Source organism: Tachysurus vachellii, chromosome 3 (assembly GCF_030014155.1).
Source record: "Tachysurus vachellii isolate PV-2020 chromosome 3, HZAU_Pvac_v1, whole genome shotgun sequence".
Lineage (NCBI taxonomy): Eukaryota > Metazoa > Chordata > Actinopteri > Siluriformes > Bagridae > Tachysurus > Tachysurus vachellii.
The window spans coordinates 26,794,924-26,819,502 of record NC_083462.1 but is presented as its reverse complement, the minus strand read 5'-3'; the positions used below and the strand labels follow the sequence as shown (position 1 = coordinate 26,819,502).

General features: G+C 41.8%; 1 protein-coding gene across 7 annotated transcripts in view; it reads right to left on the bottom strand.

Annotated features, from left to right (window-relative positions):
* Positions 1 to 24,579, bottom strand: part of mark3b (MAP/microtubule affinity-regulating kinase 3b) — a 56,432-nt gene that overhangs the window by 27,134 nt on the left and 4,719 nt on the right. For 6 of the 7 annotated variants that reach the window (XM_060866523.1, XM_060866522.1, XM_060866516.1 and 3 more), the window contains exons 2-3: positions 20,621 to 20,812; positions 20,300 to 20,353 (exon numbers count right to left, since the gene is read on the bottom strand). In XM_060866523.1, coding sequence (XP_060722506.1) covers positions 20,300 to 20,353; positions 20,621 to 20,812 — 246 coding nt within the window. Of the gene's footprint in view, positions 1 to 14,282; positions 14,365 to 20,299; positions 20,354 to 20,620; positions 20,813 to 24,579 lie in introns of those variants that run through there. The other variant, XM_060866521.1, reaches the window with a different exon arrangement.

Here is a 24,579-nt window from a genome sequence, read left to right as displayed (position 1 = left end):
GCATGCGGCTACAGGACTGAGGTATAAGCCTGGATCTTTTCTTACTCCATTAGGTTAATTCTACACTCTAAAAAGACAGGTCACTAAAGAAATCTGCACATGACTAACTGAGACATGCTGTGCAGCATTTTCTTTCTACAGTAGACACTATACACTGACACACAGGACCTAACACGATGAATCTTTGAAGCTATTAAATGTGCATTTAGAGCATGTACTAGCTTTATTACATTCCTCGCCTCATTCCTCCCATATATTCTACAAACATTTTCCTGAACATAAATCTACATAACACAAGTCTCGCCTGCTATAACCTTGTGACCCTCCCCAGTTACACACAACCTTCCAACTCACATGCCATCAAGGGGCCGATGTGATTGACAAGACTTTTGCTAAAAGGCAGCAAGCCAGAGTGACGCAAATGCATTGGTGGAACTCTGAGAAGCTTCTCGGCAAACACACAGTCAATAACATTTAGGTTTCCTTTATGACATTTCCTGCTTCTAAAAATTTGCTAATGCATCTTTCTCCCCGCCCTGCTGATGATCTCTTGTGCTCTTATGTTCTTTCCTTCCATTATCTCTCTAGCCACTCAACCTTTTAATATGGGTGCTGGCATTATGCTGCGTGAGCAATCAGAGTACACAAACCCACATTGAACGCTTGGCTCTAGCAATTCAGTGCCTTGAACTTCAGTGCCTTGAAATATCTTCACCAGACGAGTGCTAACTTACACACACACACACACACACACACACACCACAGTAACCAGCAAATAGAAAAACAGGAGTTTCAATTTCATTTAGTTAATTTTCCTCCAGCGATTTTGTTCAGTGATTCTAATTTCTCTTTTTTTTTTAAATAGAAGGATGCATCTCATTATTATGCTGTCCTACATGAGTAAATAAAAACAATGATATACTGCACAGAACTATAATATACTCCACTACAAATCAATACACTATACAACATGATATACACAACATTACACTGCACCACACTATAATATACAATACTTAATATTACTATATTACACTATAATATACAATACTTTTTATTACTATATTACACTATAATATACAATACTTTTTATTACTATATTACACTATAATATACAATACTTTATATTACTACATTACACTTATAATATACAATATATATTACCACATTACACTATAATACACTATAATATATAGTCACGTTGGCTTCGTTTCCTAGCAGACCAATTAAAACTGACAGGAATCCTGTAGAATCCAACCAACCAGATGACAATTTCTAAACTCCTGAAGCATTTCCAATTTTGTGTGCCATATGCACTGGATGTTTAGCCAGTGTCAGAGGCTAAGACTAGGTCAGGTAAAGTGAGAGAATCTCTCGAGGCGCACCCACCTGAGCCCCTGACTCATCTGAATCCAGCGTCCTTTTTTGCAGCGTAACACGTGGCCAATCCTTGCGATTGCAGAAGTGAATCTGATCACTCATGCATTATGTATTTTGTTGTAAACAGGTTTTCATCACCAAAATTTTCCAAGTTGTCTTAAATTGTTCTAAATGAAAGAGCACACCGTTGCTAGTTTATCCCCGCAAGTCAAGACACTGTCAATGCAGTTACAGGTCCAACTCCTTAATTAAAACTCGCATAAAAGACAATTTCCCTGTATAAAGCTTTAAAAGATGACACGGTAGAAACATGACTTTGCACCCTGTGGTTTAGCCTCAAATGTGTTTACACAAATAAGCATGCAGTTAGTATGTGCAGAATAAGGTCTAATACCCTGTATATTAAGATATAAAACAATATAGTTTTAGTAAATGTGTTAAATGAAATTTCATACAAATTAAGACCTTATATGAACCTCCAGGCATCTTGAACAGTGCAATACAATAACAACAATACACTACATGCTAGCTCAGGGGCATCCAGTCTCACACGTAAAGAGCCAACATCTACTGATTATGACCTAATTTAAGCACATGTTCATTCACTACTATCAGTTATGTTTTATAATTCCATCCATGATAAGTGTTGTCAGCATTTCACACCAGTATCAGGCCCCAAACTTTAACGTTTCTTAAAACATTATCAGGCAAACGCTAAGCTGGCACTCCAGCCACTTAACCAGGACAGCTAGATCAGCTGCTAACACGATACACGCCGGCATCACACACACTGTATCCGGGTGTCGTAAAAGACCTTTCTGTGCCATAAATCATTGCTGGAGATTAACTCTTACACTCCAAATCAAAGACTAGCGGTTTAGACCAGGTGCAGAAGACGTGATGTGAAAGCGGTTGGTTTTGGCATCTAGTCTTTTTTATTATTTATGGAGCTGTACAGGCATCTCTCCATAAACACACACTGCTCCTGGCGCAACGTGCTAAATATAGCGTCCAGCAAAGTCCTGTACCTCCGAACCTGGAAAGCAGTAACACAATCTAATCAACGGCCTTTACCAACTGAAGGTGCAAGACACACACACACTCCTGACTGGTGACTTTTGCAGCATGGAACACTAGAAGTAACAACTGGTGACTGGTTTATGAATGAGAAACTGCAAGGACTCATGGGAATTCACAAAGCCACAGGGTTTATTAGCAGGGAAACAAAAGCACTGAGAAGTCCAAACCTATCTGGCTCCACAGTAACTCCATGAGAGGGTGAGAAGAGGGGAAAAACACAGCAAAGATTTCTTTGAAAGCTCATTACGTTACCTAATGGCTTGAAGAGACAGGGGAATGCTGGGTGTCTGTGTGTGGGAAAGATCTGCAAAGATCAGCCTGAAACCGCTAATCATCCTGCCGAGAACAAGACCATAGCTTGTGCTAACAAGCCGATGGCGTCCAGACGCAGATGGAACAGAAAGGATAGGGAGAGCTTCGAGGATGAAAGTCAGATGTTTTCCAGCATTTAAACAGCTAGATGAGACGAGTCATCATAAGCATCCGAGTGTGTGAATGGCGTTCTCTAAGCACTACGACATGATCCGCAGGCGCCAGCATGACCTAGAATGAGTTACAGCTTTTGTGTTAAAGAAATGAGTCACACCACAGGGGGATGAAGGACAATAAGAAATTCATCAGCCAGCTCACCAGGCACATGCTTGCTAAGTCTCATCAAGTTTTGCTAGATAACTTAATAAAATAAGACAAACTAGTTAGCTATGGGAAAGAAAAAAGCGGGTATTCTTTAAAAAAAAATAAAAATAAAATAAAGCACATGATGTTTATTGACCTTTTGTCTAGAGAGCAAAATCTCTAGTCTGCAATTTAATGAGGCATCATCTTCTAGACTTAAATGTAAACGACATTACTTCAGCCTGACTAGAGTCAGTTTCTTTTATCTCAAGAGTATTTTAAAACCATTTTTGTCAACATGAATGTTTTACTAATGAGGCCGATTTTATTTTGCTCAGTCTGGTTTGGATTTTATCTTTGAGAAAAAAAATAAAATCAGCCAAATGTGATGTGAACACTGAGGTAAACGGCAGAAACTGTTACTTCTCTATTCCGACCACAGAAAACGATGCAAGGACTCAGTACACACTAGAGAAAACAAACAAATCCAGCAATAAAAAGATTTTTATTCATGAACTGAAACTACATTGCATCATCGGCAAAAACCTGGTGTCTCTGACTTGACTAAAAAATGATTTCATCTATGCAGTACGGAGACGTACAAAGGAGTGCAGTCTCAATGTTTTATTCAAATGGGTTTAACTGCAAAACTCTTTCATTCAGAAAAGTTTCTTTTAAATGTCTTTCACTTGAAGGTGAAGAACGAGTGCTACCATATTGTTCGTGGCGCCGGTATATGCTTGAGTGACTGGTTGATGTTAATAAGGACAAAAAGGCCATTGAATTCTATCAAGATTTAAGCCTGTTCGATTTAACTTGCTCGACACACAACCACGGTCGCACTTGAGATTTAATTCAGTTTAGACCTCAAATTTAGTAAATAGTGTGAAAATGAAAGGTTGGATGTCGCCTATGCAAGCTGTTTACGATGTCCGCTTCTGGTGACATGACAGAAAACTTGTGTGTGTGTGTGTGTAATAGTGAAAGATAAGGGGTTGAGATTGAGATCAGTTTAAGACAGAGGCTACTTTTGTGACTACATGAAAAAATAAGTCAAAAAAAATTATAGATAATATAAATACAAAATAGAACCAGAGTGGATGAAAACCAAACTACATATTCACTACAAACTATTACTCATATTTACAACGCAGCATAATGCGGTACAAACAGAGACAGACTTAATATATAAAGAACAACAGACACAAACCACAAACATGCAAGGTGGGAAAAGATTTAAAAAATAAATAAACAAATACAGAAACAAACTTTAAATCTGAATATTAGGACTAGTTTGTGAAGCTTATACTAAAGTGATTTGCCGACGTTCACAAACGTATCATTTTTAAACGAACAACAAGGGCTGTGTAAACGTTCCTAATTATATTTAACGTTACAGAAACCCGAGTTTTCAGCACCGAGGGGTTTGTGTTTTCTCATCAACATGAGAAGTTGCATATTTGTGTGTTTCTTTAACCAACAAGAACCAACTTGCTGACATTTACAAAGTGCTGACACCTGCAACTCCTTCCATAACACTCCTAACAGAAAACATTACTAAGCTTGAAAATGTTAAACTAGATTTGTAAAGTTCGTCGCGACAGTGTTACTTTTGGAGGCAAGTGGACAGAAAGATAGGGTGCCAAAACATTTGGAGGCAAGTGGAGACGAGCATGTGACGTCATCCGAATACTCCTGAGGAAGTTCCCTTCATTGGGCTGAGTGTTTTGATATGTCACATGTTCATGTTGTGCTAATTTTTGATTTTCACGTGACGTCACGTCACGTCATCAGAATACACATGAGGATGTTCCCCTCATTGTTCTGAGTGTTTTGATATGTCACATGTCCATGTTCTAAAAAGTTTTTTGATTTTGCATATTTTGGGGGCGGGGCTGCGGCACAACCGGAGGGCCAGTCGGTACACCACTTTAAAAGTTTGATCAGAGTATCACCCTAAAGGAGCTGGCCGTGTTTGGTGTAGATAGTTCAAAAGCTTGCCGAGTTATAAACCTCCAAATTTTATAATGGGAGTCTATGGGAAAAAAGGCCAATTTGAGACCCGGTAACGGAAGTACTGGTACTCAGATCGCTTAGAAAAGTAATAACAACAAACTTCAGACCAGGGACTACAACATATCCGAATTTGGCTCGAAAGCTCTAGGCCGCATTAAATTTGAAATTTTTTTGTTTAAGATTAAATAGGAAAACAGAATGTTGGCTTCTACAAAGACAACATAACACCTTAAAAATACATTCTCAGCCATAGATTATTTCCAATTCGCTGCGAATGATCCGTTACTATAGAAACGATAAGGTGTTGTGAGCGTATACACAGATCCAGGCTTTGATAGAAAATGAATCAGATTCTGATCCATGAACTCAGCCATGCTGTGATAATGATTGCAATCAAGAAGAATTACAGAAACCCATTTGATCTTCTTGAAAGAGTCGTGTCGGTTTATGAGAGTGCTACACGTCTACCAGGGTGCTGTTTTGCATTTTGTGCACCTATGCTGGAGATCAGACATCAGGGCCATCTTTGTTCCCAGCAAGCCAGGGACAGCCCTGAATACACTTTGCTCAGGAGAAAGTGGGCTGCAGAAGGAGAAAGGAGGACAGCATGTTCCCCCACTCCAAACTAGGTCTTCCAGCAGCACGTCACACAGCTAAGAAACCGTAACTGCCTTAACACGAAAATATCCAGATGTATAGCTTACACCAAACACTGGTTGTACGCAACAAACACTAACTGTCCATATTGTTCCAATCCATACATGTCTTTATACCCAAGTGTGTACATGTAGCACCACACAGACATCGAAGCAGCAGACATTCCACCTGAACGGTTTGTGTGTCAAACTGTGTATGTGCTTGTGTCTTGTGTTTTCCAGACTAGTCTGCTGAACACCTGTAAGCATTTAAGGAAGGTATTTTTATTCTGGGTGTGGTTTTGTTTCTTTGTCTCTGCACGTGTGTTTCCTCATGCCCAGAGGCTGCGGCAGCTCCACTCGCTGCACTTCTGAATAATTCTCTTCAACTGTGCAAATTGACATCACGCTTCAGTGGCCTTTTTTCTGAGCCCCCGGCATGAAGTTCTGCCCTTAAAGCCTCAAGAAACGATGCTCAGTTGCACACCTCCCACACACTCGCCCGCTCTTGAGGTGACCTACATGGCATATTTGACTCGGTTTAAATGGGACATATCAGAAAGTGAGCTCATGAAAACAGCACAGCGGTAAAAAGCCAGAGAGAGCTTACGGGGGTCTGCAGGGCAAACAGCAATAACCTTCCGGATATGTGCATAATTCCCAAGCATTGCCTTGATGACGGGCACGATGAGGAAATGCAAAGTGTGGACTAATAGCCTACAGGCACAACAGTCAGACCCACAGACGCTGCAGATCTCCCAATAGTGTGTGGTTCTCTCTGCATCATGGTGGGTGATTGGCTGCCCTACTGTGAAGCTGTGAGATAGGAAGCTCCCCTCCCTCTCTCTTCTCTCAGAACACTCTCCCAAACAGGAAGCTGCTCGTGGAGATGCGGCCGGGTGGTAGCGAGACATGCTTACACCCACAGGAAAAAAAACAGTGTGTGAGAACATGTGCACTAAGCACAAACGTGTGCATAAACCTGAAAAAGACAAAAACACAACAGCTGCCAAACAGGTTTCATACAACAACAAAGCGACAGATAAACAGATAGAAAGACAGACCCACAGATATACAATCACTTTATTGATCAGAGAGAAATAGCAGAATATGGGACTTCAACTGTACACTAAGGATAAAACTATATTTTTATAACTAAGCAACATAATAGATTTGGGTTAATCTTTTTTGGATTAATTTATAAATAATTGGATTATTACACACACACTCAACGACACACAGACACAGACATACACACACGCGCGCTCACACAGACATACACACACGCGCACTCACACAGACACACACACACCCACAGACACACACACACTCACACTCACAGACACACACACACACTCACAGACACAGACACAGACACACACTCAGACACACACACTCAGACACACACACTCACAGACACACACTCACAGACACACACTCACAGACACACACACTCACAGACACACACACACACTCACAGACACAGACACACACACTCACAGACACAGACACACACACTCACAGACACAGACACACACACTCACAGACACAGACACACACACTCACAGACACACACTCACACACACACACACACTCACAGACACACACACACACTCACAGACACACACACACTCACAGACACACACACACTCACAGACACACACACACTCACAGACACACGCACTCACAGACACACACACTCACAGACACACGCACTCACAGACACACGCACTCACAGACACACGCACTCACAGACACACGCACTCACAGACACACGCACTCACAGACACACGCACTCACAGACACACGCACACACACACACTCACAGACACACGCACACACACACACTCACAGACACACACACACACACTCACAGACACACACACACACTCACAGACACACACTCACAGACACACACACACACACTCACAGACACACACACACACACACACTCACAGACACACACACACACACACTCACAGACACACACACACTCACAGACACACACACACACTCACAGACACTCACAGACACACACACACACTCAGACACACACACACTCACAGACACACACACACTCACAGACACACACACTCACAGACACACACACTCACAGACACACACACACTCACAGACACACACACACTCACAGACACACACACACTCACAGACACACACACACTCACAGACACACACACACTCACAGACACACACACACACTCACAGACACACACACACACTCACAGACACACACACACACTCACAGACACACACACACACTCACAGACACACACACACTCACAGACACACACACACACTCACAGACACACACACACACTCACAGACACACACACACACTCACAGACACACACACACTCACAGACACACACACACTCACAGACACACACACACACTCACAGACACACACACACTCACAGACACACACACACACTCACAGACACACACACACACACTCACAGACACACACACACACTCACAGACACACACACACTCACAGACACACACACACTCACAGACACACACACACTCACAGACACACACACACTCACAGACACACACACACACTCACAGACACACACACACTCACAGACACACACACACACTCACAGACACACACACACTCACAGACACACACACACTCACAGACACACACACACACTCACAGACACACACACACACTCACAGACACACACACACACACTCACAGACACACACACACACTCACAGACACACACACACACTCACAGACACACACACACTCACAGACACACACACACTCACAGACACACACACACACTCACAGACACACACACACTCACAGACACACACACACTCACAGACACACACACTCACAGACACACACACACTCACAGACACACACACACACTCACAGACACACACACTCACAGACACACACACACAGACAGACACAGACACACAGCGCACACGCACTCACAGACACAAACACACACACACTCACAGACACACACACTCACAGACACACACACACACACTCACAGACACACACACACACACTCACAGACACACACACACACACACTCACAGACACACACACACTCACAGACACACAGACACACACTCACAGACTCACAGACACACACACACACTCACAGACACACACACAGACACACACACTCACAGACACACACACACACACAGACACACACACACACAGACACACACACACACAGACACACACACTCACAGACACACACACACACTCACAGACACACACACACACACTCACAGACACACACACACACACTCACAGACACACACACACACTCACAGACACACACACACACACTCACAGACACACACACACACACACACTCACAGACACACACACACACACACACTCACAGACACACACTCACAGACACACACACTCACAGACACACACACTCACAGACACACACACACTCACAGACACACACACACACACACACACACTCACAGACACACACACACTCACAGACACACACACACACTCACAGACACACACACACACTCACAGACACACACACACACTCACAGACACACACACACACTCACAGACACACACACACTCACAGACACACACACACTCACAGACACACACACACTCACAGACACACACACACTCACAGACACACACACACTCACAGACACACACACACACTCACAGACACACACACACTCACAGACACACACACACTCACAGACACACACACACTCACAGACACACACACACACTCACAGACACACACACACACTCACAGACACACACACACACTCACAGACACACACACACACTCACAGACACACACACACTCACAGACACACACACACTCACAGACACACACACACTCACAGACACACACACACTCACAGACACACACACACTCACAGACACACACACTCACAGACACACACACACTCACAGACACACACACACACTCACAGACACACACACACTCACAGACACACACACACACTCACAGACACACACACACTCACAGACACACACACACTCACAGACACACACACACTCACAGACACACACACACTCACAGACACACACACACTCACAGACACACACACACACACACACACTCACAGACACACACACACACTCACAGACACACACACACACTCACAGACACACACACACACTCACAGACACACACACACACTCACAGACACACACACACACTCACAGACACACACACACTCACAGACACACACACACACTCACAGACACACACACACACTCACAGACACACACACACTCACAGACACACACACACTCACAGACACACACACACTCACAGACACACACACTCACAGACACACACACACTCACAGACACACACACACACTCACAGACACACACACACACTCACAGACACACACACACTCACAGACACACACACTCACAGACACACACACACACTCACAGACACACACACACTCACAGACACACACACACACTCACAGACACACACACACTCACAGACACACACACACACACTCACAGACACACACACACACTCACAGACACACACACACACTCACAGACACACACACACTCACAGACACACACACTCACAGACACACACACACTCACAGACACACACACACTCACAGACACACACACACTCACAGACACACACACACTCACAGACACACACACTCACAGACACACACACACACTCACAGACACACACACACACACACACACACACACACACACACACACTCACAGACACACACACACTCACAGACACACACACACACACTCACAGACACACACACACTCACAGACACACACACACACTCACAGACACACACACACACTCACAGACACACACACACTCACAGACACACACACACACTCACAGACACACACACACACTCACAGACACACACACACTCACAGACACACACACACTCACAGACACACACACACTCACAGACACACACACACTCACAGACACACACACACTCACAGACACACACACACTCACAGACACACAGACACTCACAGACACACACACACACTCACAGACACACACACACACTCACAGACACACACACACTCACAGACACACACACACACTCACAGACACACACACACTCACAGACACACACACACACTCACAGACACACACACATTCACAGACACACTCACAGACACACACACACACTCACAGACACACACACACACTCACAGACACACACACACACTCACAGACACACACACACACACTCACAGACACACACACACACACTCACAGACACACACACACACACTCACAGACACACACACACACTCACAGACACACACACACACTCACAGACACACACACACACTCACAGACACACACACACACTCACAGACACACACACACACTCACAGACACACACACACACTCACAGACACACACACACACTCACAGACACACACACACACCCACAGACACACACACACACTCACAGACACACACACACACTCACAGACACACACACACTCACAGACACACACACACACTCACAGACACACACACATTCACAGACACACTCACAGACACACACACACACTCACAGACACACACACACACTCACAGACACACACACACACTCACAGACACACACACACACACTCACAGACACACACACACACACTCACAGACACACACACACACACTCACAGACACACACACACACTCACAGACACACACACACACTCACAGACACACACACACACTCACAGACACACACACACACTCACAGACACACACACACACTCACAGACACACACACACACTCACAGACACACACACACACCCACAGACACACACACACACCCACAGACACACACACACACCCACAGACACACACACACACCCACAGACACACACACACACCCACAGACACACACTCACACCCACACACACACACAGACACACACACACAGACACACACACACACTCACAGACACACACACACTCACAGACACACACACACTCACAGACACACACACACACTCACAGACACACACACACACAGACACACACACACACTCACAGACACACACACACACTCACAGACACACACACACACACTCACAGACACACACACACACACACTCACAGACACACACACACACACACTCACAGACACACACACACACACACACACACACACACACACACACACACACACTCACAGACACACACACACACTCACAGACACACACACACACTCACAGACACACACACACACTCACAGACACACACACACACTCACAGACACACACACACTCACAGACACACACACACACTCACAGACACACACACACACTCACAGACACACACACACACTCACAGACACACACACACACACTCACAGACACACACACACTCACAGACACACACACTCACAGACACACACACTCACAGACACACACACTCACAGACACACACACACTCACAGACACACACACACTCACAGACACACACACTCACAGACACACACACTCACAGACACACACACACTCACAGACACACACACACACTCACAGACACACACACACACAGACAGACACAGACACACAGCGCACACGCACTCACAGACACAAACACACACACGCGCGCACAGACACACTCGCGCACAGACGGTACTAATAAAGCTGTCTGTCCCTGCTTGCAGAGTTTCTCTAGTGTCCATGGGAAACAGGCGCTACAATTCTCCATGTATGATCTACAAGCACACAACCTAATTAAAGTCAAGTGCTGACTGGCTAAAAGTCTGGCTGCTTCACAAGTTCCTGTGACGTTCCTGTATAGCCGAACCACAGGGTAAAAAAGACCGGTGCTCACAGGAGTGGTTACTGCAGCAGGAGTGCAGATTGTCTGAACTCTCTCTGATCGGGGTGGCCAAGCTAAACTATGTTCTCAGAGTATTCTTTTCATCCAGAGGCATCACCTTCCAAGCAGACCATAAGTCATTCTGTGCCTTTAAGACAGAAGGAGGAAGGAAAATATATAGCAACATAGCCAATGGAGAGGACAAATTTTCCCACAACCTGATATATATAAGAACAGGTTCAGACATTGTTCTACTGTGGGCAATATCATCATGCTGGACTCACTACAAAGTGTTTTTAAAAACACAAACTGCTCTACAGTGAGACTGACACTTATTCAGAATACTCTGAAAACTGTATGATGTCTTGAGGCTGAGCCATCTGAGCAGCAATGACGACAAGATTATATGCCTCCAACAACCACTCACTCTCACTCATTTTCTACCGCTTATCCGAACTACCTCGGGTCACGGGGAGCCTGTGCCTATCTCAGGCGTCATCGGGCATCAAGGCAGGATACACCCTGGACGGAGTGCCAACCCATCACAGGGCACACACATACACTCATTCACTCACGCAATCACACACTACGGACAATTTTCCAGAGATGCCAATCAACCTACCATGCATGTCTTTGGACCGGGGGAGGAAACCGGAGTACCCGGAGGAAACCCCCGAGGCACGGGGAGAACGTGCAAACTCCACACACACAAGGCGGAGGCGGGAATCGAACCCCCAACCCTGGAGGTGTGAGGCGAATGTGCTAACCACTAAGCCACCGTGCCCCCCTGCCTCCAACAACCAGATAAAGGAAAATGCTTGTCACTATTGACTTTCATCTAAATATATTTGTCAACTGTATTTAATCAAGCACAAACATGCTTCATAGTGGTGTGTTGGAACTACAGTGCTTTCTACTCACGCAACATACAAGTGTAGCATACAGCTATCCCAATGTCACATATTAAACTAGTGTAAACCAACTTGCTTCATTTTTGTTGAGGGCTCAAAAAAATTACACCTAAATAATTGGGACTGAGGTGTAATCTATGCAGAGACCTGAATCTTCAGTAACTATCTGGTCAGACGTTATTATACTATATTATATAGGGGGAAAAGGTGTGTGACAAAAGTAATAATGAACAATGACAGTGTGGTCTGTTTGCTGCAAATATACGCTAAAATAATTATGTTCTACTTATCATAGATCTATCATCAGAGGATCTTTGTCCTATAATCTTACATAGAGGACACAAATTATCCTTCAGGCTGTTATAGAATGCAGCCAAGACTTTAATTGGGCTCATCATCTAATACAGAGTGACAAGTAGTAATTATGTAGTAAAGACTGATGAAATCTGCTACAACATGCTCAGTATAAGACAATAAATTCTCTTAAGCGCCAACACTTTTTCCCATACTGACAGGCCTCCATGGCTGTGGGCAGCATGTAAAGTCAATATAAAGACAATACTGCCACAGACAGCAGAGCACATGGTGCACAACGGTCTGGTCTCTCAGCTGAACTAACTGGCCAGCAGCCCACTTTCCCCACCAGCCTTTTACTGTGCTTTCCTTTCCGACATCCTTCCTGGCACACTTCCTTGTTTCATCAATGCATACACAAAATATATACACTGTACGCACACACATGCTTATATAATATGCAATATATTATGTTCTGTGCTCTGAGAGAAGCATTCCCGTGCCATATGATGGGGTTTCTGCTCAGAGAGGTGCCTCGTTCTATAAACAGGAAAGAAAACAAATAGATAAATAACAGACCACCCACAGTCAACTAATCAAGACACAGACATGTCTCTCCTTTCCCACCAATCACTATTACTTCAGAAAGTCCCCATTGTTGCACTGGCATGCCTTTTGGATATGTGGCTCGCAAGCCCAGAGGGGAGGGATGTATTTCGAGAGTTTTGCTATTTTCCATCAGGACTACACCTGTAACAGCTCCAAAATGAAATGCTGCTCGTTCCTGGTGTGTACAATCTACAACACTCATTAGTACTAATATTACTGATGGAGGCAGAACTAACAGAGAGCGGCTCGTTCCTGACATCAAATTATAAAGACTAGCTTCAAACAACCCAGTTTGATCTTTGTCGATTCCAATGAAGAAACTTAATTTAGGTTCTCTATAGGAAAATAATGAACTATATTTCATTTGTTGTGGTGGGCGAGTGCACCTGACTGCTGGCATGGACACTGAACACAGTCAGTAATGTCTAATCATAAATTCAGTAACCGCAGTGTTAAAAGTGGCCTTGAGTAGGTGATGGGTCTTCGGCTGAAAGAGTAGGGATCAAGAGAAGCTGCTCGCGCAATCACGCTAAACAGTCCACATATCACTCATTCAGCAACATGCCCATGCACAAACAGACTAAACAACTGCTCCCAAACCTCAGCCAGAAACACTGAGCAGACTAAACACTGCGTTTGATTGAATAAGGGCTGTAATCCAGATATTGGCAGATGGGCATTGAATCAATTCCTGCACACCTCTTGGGTGGATTTGAGATGGGATGGGCTTTTATACCCTCTATGGGCGAACCGTCCTACTCCTTGAGTGAGAGCTCATCTGGAGCTGTGGTGTGAGGCTACGTGCAGCCAGATGGAATTATGAATATTAGAAAAGAACAGACATCATTTTAGATATAGCACACTGATACTTTTGCTTTTGAGATAATGCAATAAAATTATGCTTTTTTAAGCAGCTCAGATAAAACAGCTGTCTGAAATGACCTCTCTCGAACACTAAAGTCTTTCACACAAACAAACAGAAACATCACAGCACAAAATCAGTTATAGTGGATAGTGTTACTACTTTTATGATTACATGCACTTCATACTCTGCATACTCTTCCGGACAAAACTTCGGAGCGTAACTTGTCCCGCAGCTTTTGTCCTAGACCCATGAATGAGGTGTCAAATTGGCCGGCTCATTGAGGAGAGGTGTGCTATGACTTTTATAAGCGATCTGAGTACCGGTACTTCCGTTACCGGGTCTCAAATTGGCCTTTTATCCCATAGACTCCCATTATAAACTTTGGAGGTTTATAACTCGGCAAGCTTTCGAACTATCTACACCAAACACGGCCAGCTCATTTAGGGTGATACTCTGATCAAACTTTTAAATTGGTGTACCGACTGGCCTTCCGGTTGTGCCGCAGCCCCGCCCCCAATATATGCAAAATCAAAAAACTTTTTACAACATGGACATGTGACATATCAAAACACTCAGAACAATGAGGGGAACTTGCCACATGCAAGCACCATTCACATTTTCTTCAGGAAATGTACCTTCTAGTGTTAGATTTACTATTGCGCTAGCTTCTACTACAGCTTCCTTTAGTTCTGATTTTCACTTTTTATATTTATCACTTTTAATATTGCTACTATGCCTACTCTTACTGTCACTATTGCTACTATTACTGCTCTGCTGGTGTTGTCATTACTCCTACTTTCACTATTACTATTGTTACTCTGACTGCTGCTTCTGATTGCTCTTCACTTTATTTTTATATACTATAATTTCACCCCGAGTGTTTTTTTGTTGGCACCACAAAAAAACTTAACAGGGGAATGTAAACCTTTATAACCTATTAAAGAATTATCTTAACCACACAAATTAATTCTTAACCACATACTAAAAAAAACAAGCAAAAGAAAAAGTAAGTAAACAAGCAATAAATAAATAAAAATAAATCTGGGTAGCACTGTCCTCAGAAGCCTTGCATTTGTTCATCTAAACTGCTGTGAGGAACATGACGATGTCTAATTCTGACTTGCTTGCTCTCTGCTGTCTTCGCCGGGCCATTCCAGGTAGCAGCTGATAAATTCTCAGCTTGCTGTGGGTGACATGTTATTTGAAAACATGCCTCAAGAGGAAGGAAGGAGAAAAACTCCTGCAGGGATGCATGTACGTTGGCACGTCGTACATGTCTGTGTGAGCATAGCAGAGAGCCAGGGAGCAACAGTGATTTAAACTTAGAAAACAGATAAGCATCAGAGAATTGACTCATTGTCCTAATTTCCTTAAAAATAAAAATTATACGATAAATAATAATAATAAAAAAATTGGATCAGACCACATCTCTCTTGTTAAAACAACAGGAACAACACAGACAAATAAGTGAGAATGAGTGTGAGTGTGTGTGTGTGTGTGTGTGTGTGTGTGTGTGTGTGTGTGTGTGTGTGTGTGTGAGTGAGTGAGTGATTGAGTGAGTGAGTGAGTGAGAGAGAACAACAGGAAATGGAAAGTTCCAGTGATATGTTCTGAATGTGAAAGTGCCCCAACATTATTAACATTATTAAGATTTCAAAAAGCACTACGGAATAATAATAATAATAATAATAATAATAATAATAATAACAAGAGTCATTTACATTAGTCTTTATCTCACCCCAAACAATGTAGACAATATTTGTGATTAATGTTTGCAATTACTAGATCACATTTAACAATGAAAGCCTCATTCGTTTTTCTCGATAAAGTTATAATTTGTCTAAAATATACATTAAGAAGGACCTTGGAGGCTTAAATCTAGAAAAAACTGAAAGTGAACAATGTTTCAATGAATATATTATTTTGAACTGATTTATTAAATTCAGGTGATGAACAATATAAGCATAATATGCAAATAATGATGATTTACAAAAAACAAACAAACAAAAAAAACCAAGACCCTTGTTGTTGACCCGAGACCACACAAGGGTTAAAATGATCCTTCTCATGTAATCATTAAAGTGGATAGAGAGCAGGGAATAAGTGTTAGATGAATGTAGTGTTAAGAAAAGGGTAGAATGAGCAGTTGAAGCACAGAGCTGTTAAAACCCCAGAGTTGATTATATAACAGCAGACCCGGACGCGTTTTATTCCTCTTGTATCACAGTAATTTGCCAATCATTTTTTTCCTTTTGTAAAAAACAGCACATTTTAATGTTCGGTGTAATGATGTGGAAAGTTAGTGAAACAAGTTAGTTCTTGCAAACACACACTGTAACTCTTCACTCTTCTACTCTCTCTTAAGGCTAAGACAAAAAAGCTGCAGCCAAGTACGTCACAAAGGAACACCTAAACCCTCAGTTCTGAAGACTTTCCTGTGCAGGAAAACGTAAAGAATACAGCTTCACTTCTGACTGTTAAAAAGCAAGGACATTAATAAAATAAATAAATAAATAATAATAATTAAAAAAAAAAAAAAAAAAACAGGGCTGATCTAATGCAACAATTTGTAGGTGCTGCAATTGTGTATGAGATCATTGCTAGAAGAATCACTGTCCCAGATACAGAATGGCTGTGTGTGTGTGTGTGTGCGTGTGTGTGCGCGTACTCTATCAGCATTAAGACATAGTGGGTCTTCCACTACAAAGCAAGAAAATACCTAATAAAGCGGTCACAAAACACCTGCATAACAAAAATATGAAAAACCTTTATGCTTTTGCTACCTCAGTCTTTCTGCAAGCCTGTATTAAGCTGCTAGTGTGGTTTGCTGCAAATCTGGGACCAATAAGAGTAAATCGTGTTACTCAGAGACATTCTGAATAAAGGCATGTATCTCTAAACAAAGCGTCCCTTTAGCATAACCGCTCACGGCTCACGTTTCTCATCCACCCGCACTGAATAATGAAAGAAAAATAATCGCTGCTTTGGAGTCTTCAGGCATACAAACGACTACTAAAGCGTCTGAGATGGCTGGTCTGGATCATCTACACCCACACAGTTCCAAAGTTGTCCATCTAAACGCAATTATTATGTTCAACAGCCGGCTGCTGTTAAGTGCCAAGAGTTTTTCCAAACAAAAATTAGTTTTTAAAAGCTCCACAAACTGCCTGATCTGATTAGAAAGTGGCTGATTCTAAATGAAGTGACCAAACTCAAGGTACAGGCACTCCTCCCACTCCAACCAATTGCATAAGAGCAGATGGAAATAGTGTCAGAGACAGACTCCAGCGAGCAGCTGCGAATGAGTGGCTCAGGAGAGCCCACTGTCTGAGAGAAGCCCTAGATGGAAAAGTGCTGGATTTCTGAGCAGGGCCGATATCTCACGCTCAAACACAAATAAAACACTTTACAGTCAGAAAGACTATACAGCCAGAAGTTTGTGGACACCTGCCCGTCACACTTGTATGTACTTTTTGAACGTGTGAATCCAGATTTAAATCACCTGCGCTGTTAAAATAAGCTCCAGTCTTCTGAAAGGCTTGCCACTAAGTTTTGGAGTGTGGTTGTAGGGATTTGTGGCAGAATCTGTTCAAATAACGGAGCACTAGTGAGGTCAACTACTGAGGCAGGGTGAAGAGACCTGGGGTGCAGTCAATGTTCCAGATCAGCCCAAAGGTGTCCAGCGGGGTTGAGGTCAGGACACTGGAGTTGTACCACTACAAACTTAACATACCATGTCTTCAAGCACCGCAATATGTGCACAGAGGCTCTATCATGCTGGAACAGTTTCGGACCTCTCCGAGCCAGAGAAGGGAAATTTGAAATCTACAGCATACAGAGACACTATATGTACACAACTGTGTGCTGCCAAATTAGTGTAAACAGTTTGGGGAAGAACCTCATGTGTCCACCAACCTTTGCTCATATAGTGTAGACATTACCTCTTATTCTAGTCCCAGCTCCAATCTGTTTATAAACCCTACATTACATGGTAAATCTACAAGCTTTACTCCTAAAGCAAGCTGTCAAAGCTAGCCATCTCTTGTACATTTACCATTTTGATCATACCGGTAAAATATATGCCTCTGTGCCTAATCCTTTGTAGCGTGACAGCACGTCTGTTCCATGAGTGGAAAAGGTTCAGCCATTTTGAGACTCGGAAAAACATACGTTCAGATTCATTGCCAAATATGAGGTCAGCTTGAATAAATAAGACAGCAACAACATCCTTCAACAGTGTTATCAATCCTGTCAGGTTTAAATGTTTAATCGTTTAAATGTATCACCAGTATCTTACAGCAGTATTTTTTGAACAATTTGCTCATCCAAAGAATCCAGTGCTACAAGCTGCCACTATGTCTATGAATGGAAAACAAATAAAATCAATAGTATGGAGAAAAACAAGAAAGCACTTCAAAAACAACCAAAAAAAACATTCAGCTGCCTGAGCATGAGGTCTAAAGCCAAGTCAGAGAAACACTACAAAAAAAAAAAAAAAATAAAAATAAAAAATAAAAAGATCAGGTCACAGAGCTTCAGTAACATGTGAATGGAGAGCAGCAGAACTTGAGAAGCTCAGCGAGTAAGAGTCTCATCTTCAGCTCCTCCTCCATGATCCACTGTCCCGTCTGAGTGCTCAGCTCTCTGCACAGATGCTTGCACTGTTATTACTCCTGCCACTCCGGCTATTATTAGATGCTACAGATATAAAAGGCCACAGACGCTCCCCTCCATCAGACGTCACTCAGCCATCGTGACTGACTTGGAACCGAAAAGCTTTGGGCTTGGTTAGATAGCTTTGGCTAAAGAGGCTCAAGCTACACTGTGGTGAAACCGAACCCTTTTGGATTGACCACAATAGCATTCAATACACTAATAACCCAATTCTTGGGGTTAAACCAAAGCACATTATATATTTTTTTCTCCACAAGTTGATAAACTGAGAAAAGGAAGAACAGTGTAAGAGAGAGCTAGAGGTTTATTGGAAATCCAAAATATTACCTTTTGGAGACTGGTAGGATTGAGCTGCGTCTTATCAATAATTTTTATGGCCACCTGCGGAAAATGAAGGAGACAAATTACATTTTACCGACCCTGCTGCTCACAGGGGAATGGCACGTGGAAACGACTTCAAAATCTCTATGACACGTATTACATCAAAAATACATTCAAAATGAAATAAAATCTGATTTTATTTTTAAACTTGTCTGTTTAACACTCATTGTATCTGATGGATGAGTGAGAAAGACTGGGAAGAGAAATGTCTGAAAAAAAAAAGAAACAGTCGCAGTCAGAATGAAATGAGTGATGTGTAAAGCTCACCTCTCGACCCGTCAGGATGTGCCGCGCCAATTTGACCTTGGCGAAATTGCCCTTGCCGATGGTTTTGAGCAGCCGGTAGTTCCCGATATGTGGCTGCTCGTCGGCGCACGAGGCGATGGAGTTGCGGCATCTTGCCCCGGAGCGGCTGGATCTCGTGGCACCATCGTTTCTCCCGTCAGTGTGAGAGGTGTGCTGGAGACAAAAATCACAGTCAGAGTTCACAAGTCTCCAAATAAGAAATCCCACAATACACAACCATACACTGTACAACATGGATGAAATGTTTTCCAACAGTCTGTCGTAAAGGCAGAATAAAAATAAAACAGAAAAAAATTAATACATGTAATTACATGTAAAAGCACAGGGCAAAAATATAGAGAATATAGATATCCTTGCAAACAGAGAACAGAAGGACTAGTGTGAATAATGTTTAATCTAAAGATTAAAGTGCAATTTGTTTGCATATAGTGCAATCTATGTTATATATGCTTTAATAGAAGTTTGTATAAAACTAACAATCGATCCAGATTAAGTCAAATCCCAGCATAATATATTAAGTCTAGCAAATTGCAGCCAGCAGTCGACCAAGTGCTCCAATACGCAAGTTTAAATGCATTCGATTAAAACTTCTGAGCTATGACTAGATAAAAGCAAAGAAACCTTTCCCTCGAATCAGAATTCCTCCTCGTAAGCTCAGGACAGTCGTCTTTACCCAAAGTCCAACACGTGACATTAAATCAACATGGCTGCTCAGAGCACCAACGATAAACAAAGCAGCTTTAAATGAGTTAAGCTGTATATACACAAATACGCAGACAGATCCTTACAGCACTGACGACACAACTTGTTGTTTTGAGATGCGTTACTCATCTCAAACAGACAACTGGCTGGAATGTTGTCCATAAAGCCAACCATGTTTTTTCCTCACGTTGTTGCTCAACTGAACAATGTAAAAACACCTTAAATAAAAGCAATTCAAAAATCTTGACAAATGTAGCATTAGTTTAAATCTGTTAGTGCAGATGTTCAGTTGCACCACAGAGTGTGTCAATGAGTAGTGTGCAATTATAGTTCCTTTAGATTGAAACAGAGTCAGGCTCAGAGTCAGTCCGTCAACAGCCTAGCAGACAGCAATCCAACAACAAGGGAAAAAATTTATCCAGGATCGAGAGACAGGAAAGCAGATTTCAAAAGCATGCAACTCTCTCAGAGAAACCTTGCTTCAAGCACTTCTACATAATCCAAATAGATTATTCTGCACAATAAAAAGTGCTAACGGAAAATATCCAGCTTTTGTACTTGTTCAACTCGTGACAAAACAAAGCTTTTTGTGTTTATGACTATTTGTACTTTATCTTATGGTCTGTTCATGTCTATCATCATTGCTGGAAGACGACTCTCACCCCCTGTATGAAACTGTTTTAGCTCGGAGCAGCTCCTTCAGTGTTATCCTAAGTGTCTGAAGGAGCGATGACGTTCTTTTCTCCCTGCTGCTCTTAGACTTTACGATCAAAGCTGCTCCCATTGAACCAGTCACCATAATACACACTGTTATTACTATTTAACTGCAATAATTAACAAGAACAAACAATTTAAAACATGTGCAATAACAGAAATTTAAAAAAAAAGTGCAATATTACCCATGTGCAATATGTCTTCAGTGTAACCACTACTCTTTTTATACATTTTTGTATACACTGTATATTATATTATGTCTTTAATATACAATAACAGAGAAATTTCCCCACTGTGGTATAAAGGGAATAAAGGTATATCTTATCTTGTGTGTCTCAATTCAGCAGTAACTACAGACAACAAAAATCTTCATACTTAAAGAAAACACTACTGCTCACAAGATTAAAAAAAATAAATGCTTGTATAACACAAAATACATTTTAAACAGAATGACAGCAAATGAAAAGAATTTCAATCCAAGCAACGTTTTTTTTAAACTCACTAAATTCAGACGATGTGGTCATTAATATACAAAACTTATGTGACTTTACATTGTCATGGAACAAATAGCTGCAGAGGTCCTCGTTTTCAGTTGGAAGGCAGTGAATACACACAATTCAAAAAATAAATAGAGACTTCCAGTGTTTAGTCAAGTCAAGAAGCTTTTATTGTCATTTCAACCATATATAGCTGATGCAGTACACAGTGAATTGAGACAACGTTTCTCCAGGACCATGGTGCTACATGGAAAAAAAAGGTTTTACTGTTAGAAAACCTTTAAACTCTTTCAAAGTTTACAGAAGCTGTGCTGACAGATCAGTCAATGATCTGATGAAGCATGAATTTAAATGATAATAATCTTGAATCTTTATATAATGTTAAACTTTTTGTACTTTTTGCAATATTTCTCATGTTCTGTAACTTTGCTTTGAGACAATGGCCACTGTTAAAAGTGCTTTACCAATACATTTTAATTGAATAAATTTTAACAATGTCTCTCACACACAAATAACCCCAAACATATCCTATTTATATACACATGCTGTAATTATTCCCATGAATCATTTAATTCAATATGCAGCTTGATTTTTACTTTAATATGTTAAACAGAAGGAAAAAAACCCAACAAGAAGCCAGTCATTCCACTTGTACAAACGTTTGATTGTTATGCAAATTAATGTCAAAGGCATAACTGCTAACTCAGAATTTTCGTCCTCCAGCTAGGTAAAATCTCTCAGTTCAGAATTCCTACTCAGAAACTCGTGACGTTCAGCGAGTGAAGTCAGAACCACGCGAATGCTCACAGCCTCGACATTTCAATGGGTTTTAACACAAAGTGTCTACACAGATTTCCCCATTTCGTGTAAAAAAAAAAAATTTGAGTGCAAAATTTTTCTTTAATGGTTAAGACAGCAATTTCTACATTTAAGTCTATCAAAAGACAAACCATAATAAGGCCAAACAAACCTTAAAGCCGTGACAGAGAGAAGCGATGTAAACAACACTAGCTAAACAAATAATGCCATGCTGTTTCCTGGATTTCAGCCAGGACTTTCTCTTTGTTTGAGAAACAGCATTATCAAATGCTTAGGTACAGGAGGTATGGCTTTGCAGAGAGAATTTACAGTAAATATCATTTGAAAAGCTGATGTTTTACCCTCTGTACCAGGTTAAGGAAAGCACAGATGTAAAGGTACAAATAGAAATGTTTAATAGATGATCAATTTGCTCTGAAGCCTATAGACATTACCCAGCATTGTACCACAATACAGAACAGGAAATACATCATGAATGCTATAGGATCACGTTATATAACAGAAATTATGACAAAGTGCAAATTAGATGCGTTCATTTTGGCAACATTTTTTTTAAAATAGTGGCTGAATAAAAATAGCATGTAAAAAGTCACTATGAGGTCACCAATTTCTGACATTCCTATATATATATATATATATATATATATATATATATATATATATATATATATATATATATATATATATATATATATATATATATATATAAACACACACACACACAAAAAAAAAACACCACACACCATATGTTCCATACTTTGAGTGGTGTCTCAGTCCAATATGACCCACCTACAGATTATAATTGTGGTACAATCAAGTAATGTAAAGATATATATATACACATATTCTATGGGCTGTGCACATCAAGTGAGCAGCTTGTTTCATGAGTTAAACCCTGACAGCAAAGCAGGTTGTCACTAGGACTGGAGAACAAAAATGCTCAGGTGATGAAAGCAGCACAAAGTGAACAAAGCTGGCAAATATTCTCCCAGTGGCATCTGCTTCTGTTCTGAAGTTTGAGGTATTAACTGAGTGTTGTCTGCTCGCTGACATTTTTAGACCGAGGTGACAAGTAGCATCTTTGGCATTGGCAATTTGCTCAAGAGATTAAGCTTATTAAAAAAGGGAAAAAGAAAGAAGAAAATCCTTTATAGAGAGGCAGAACCTCCTAGAAATACAACCATCTCT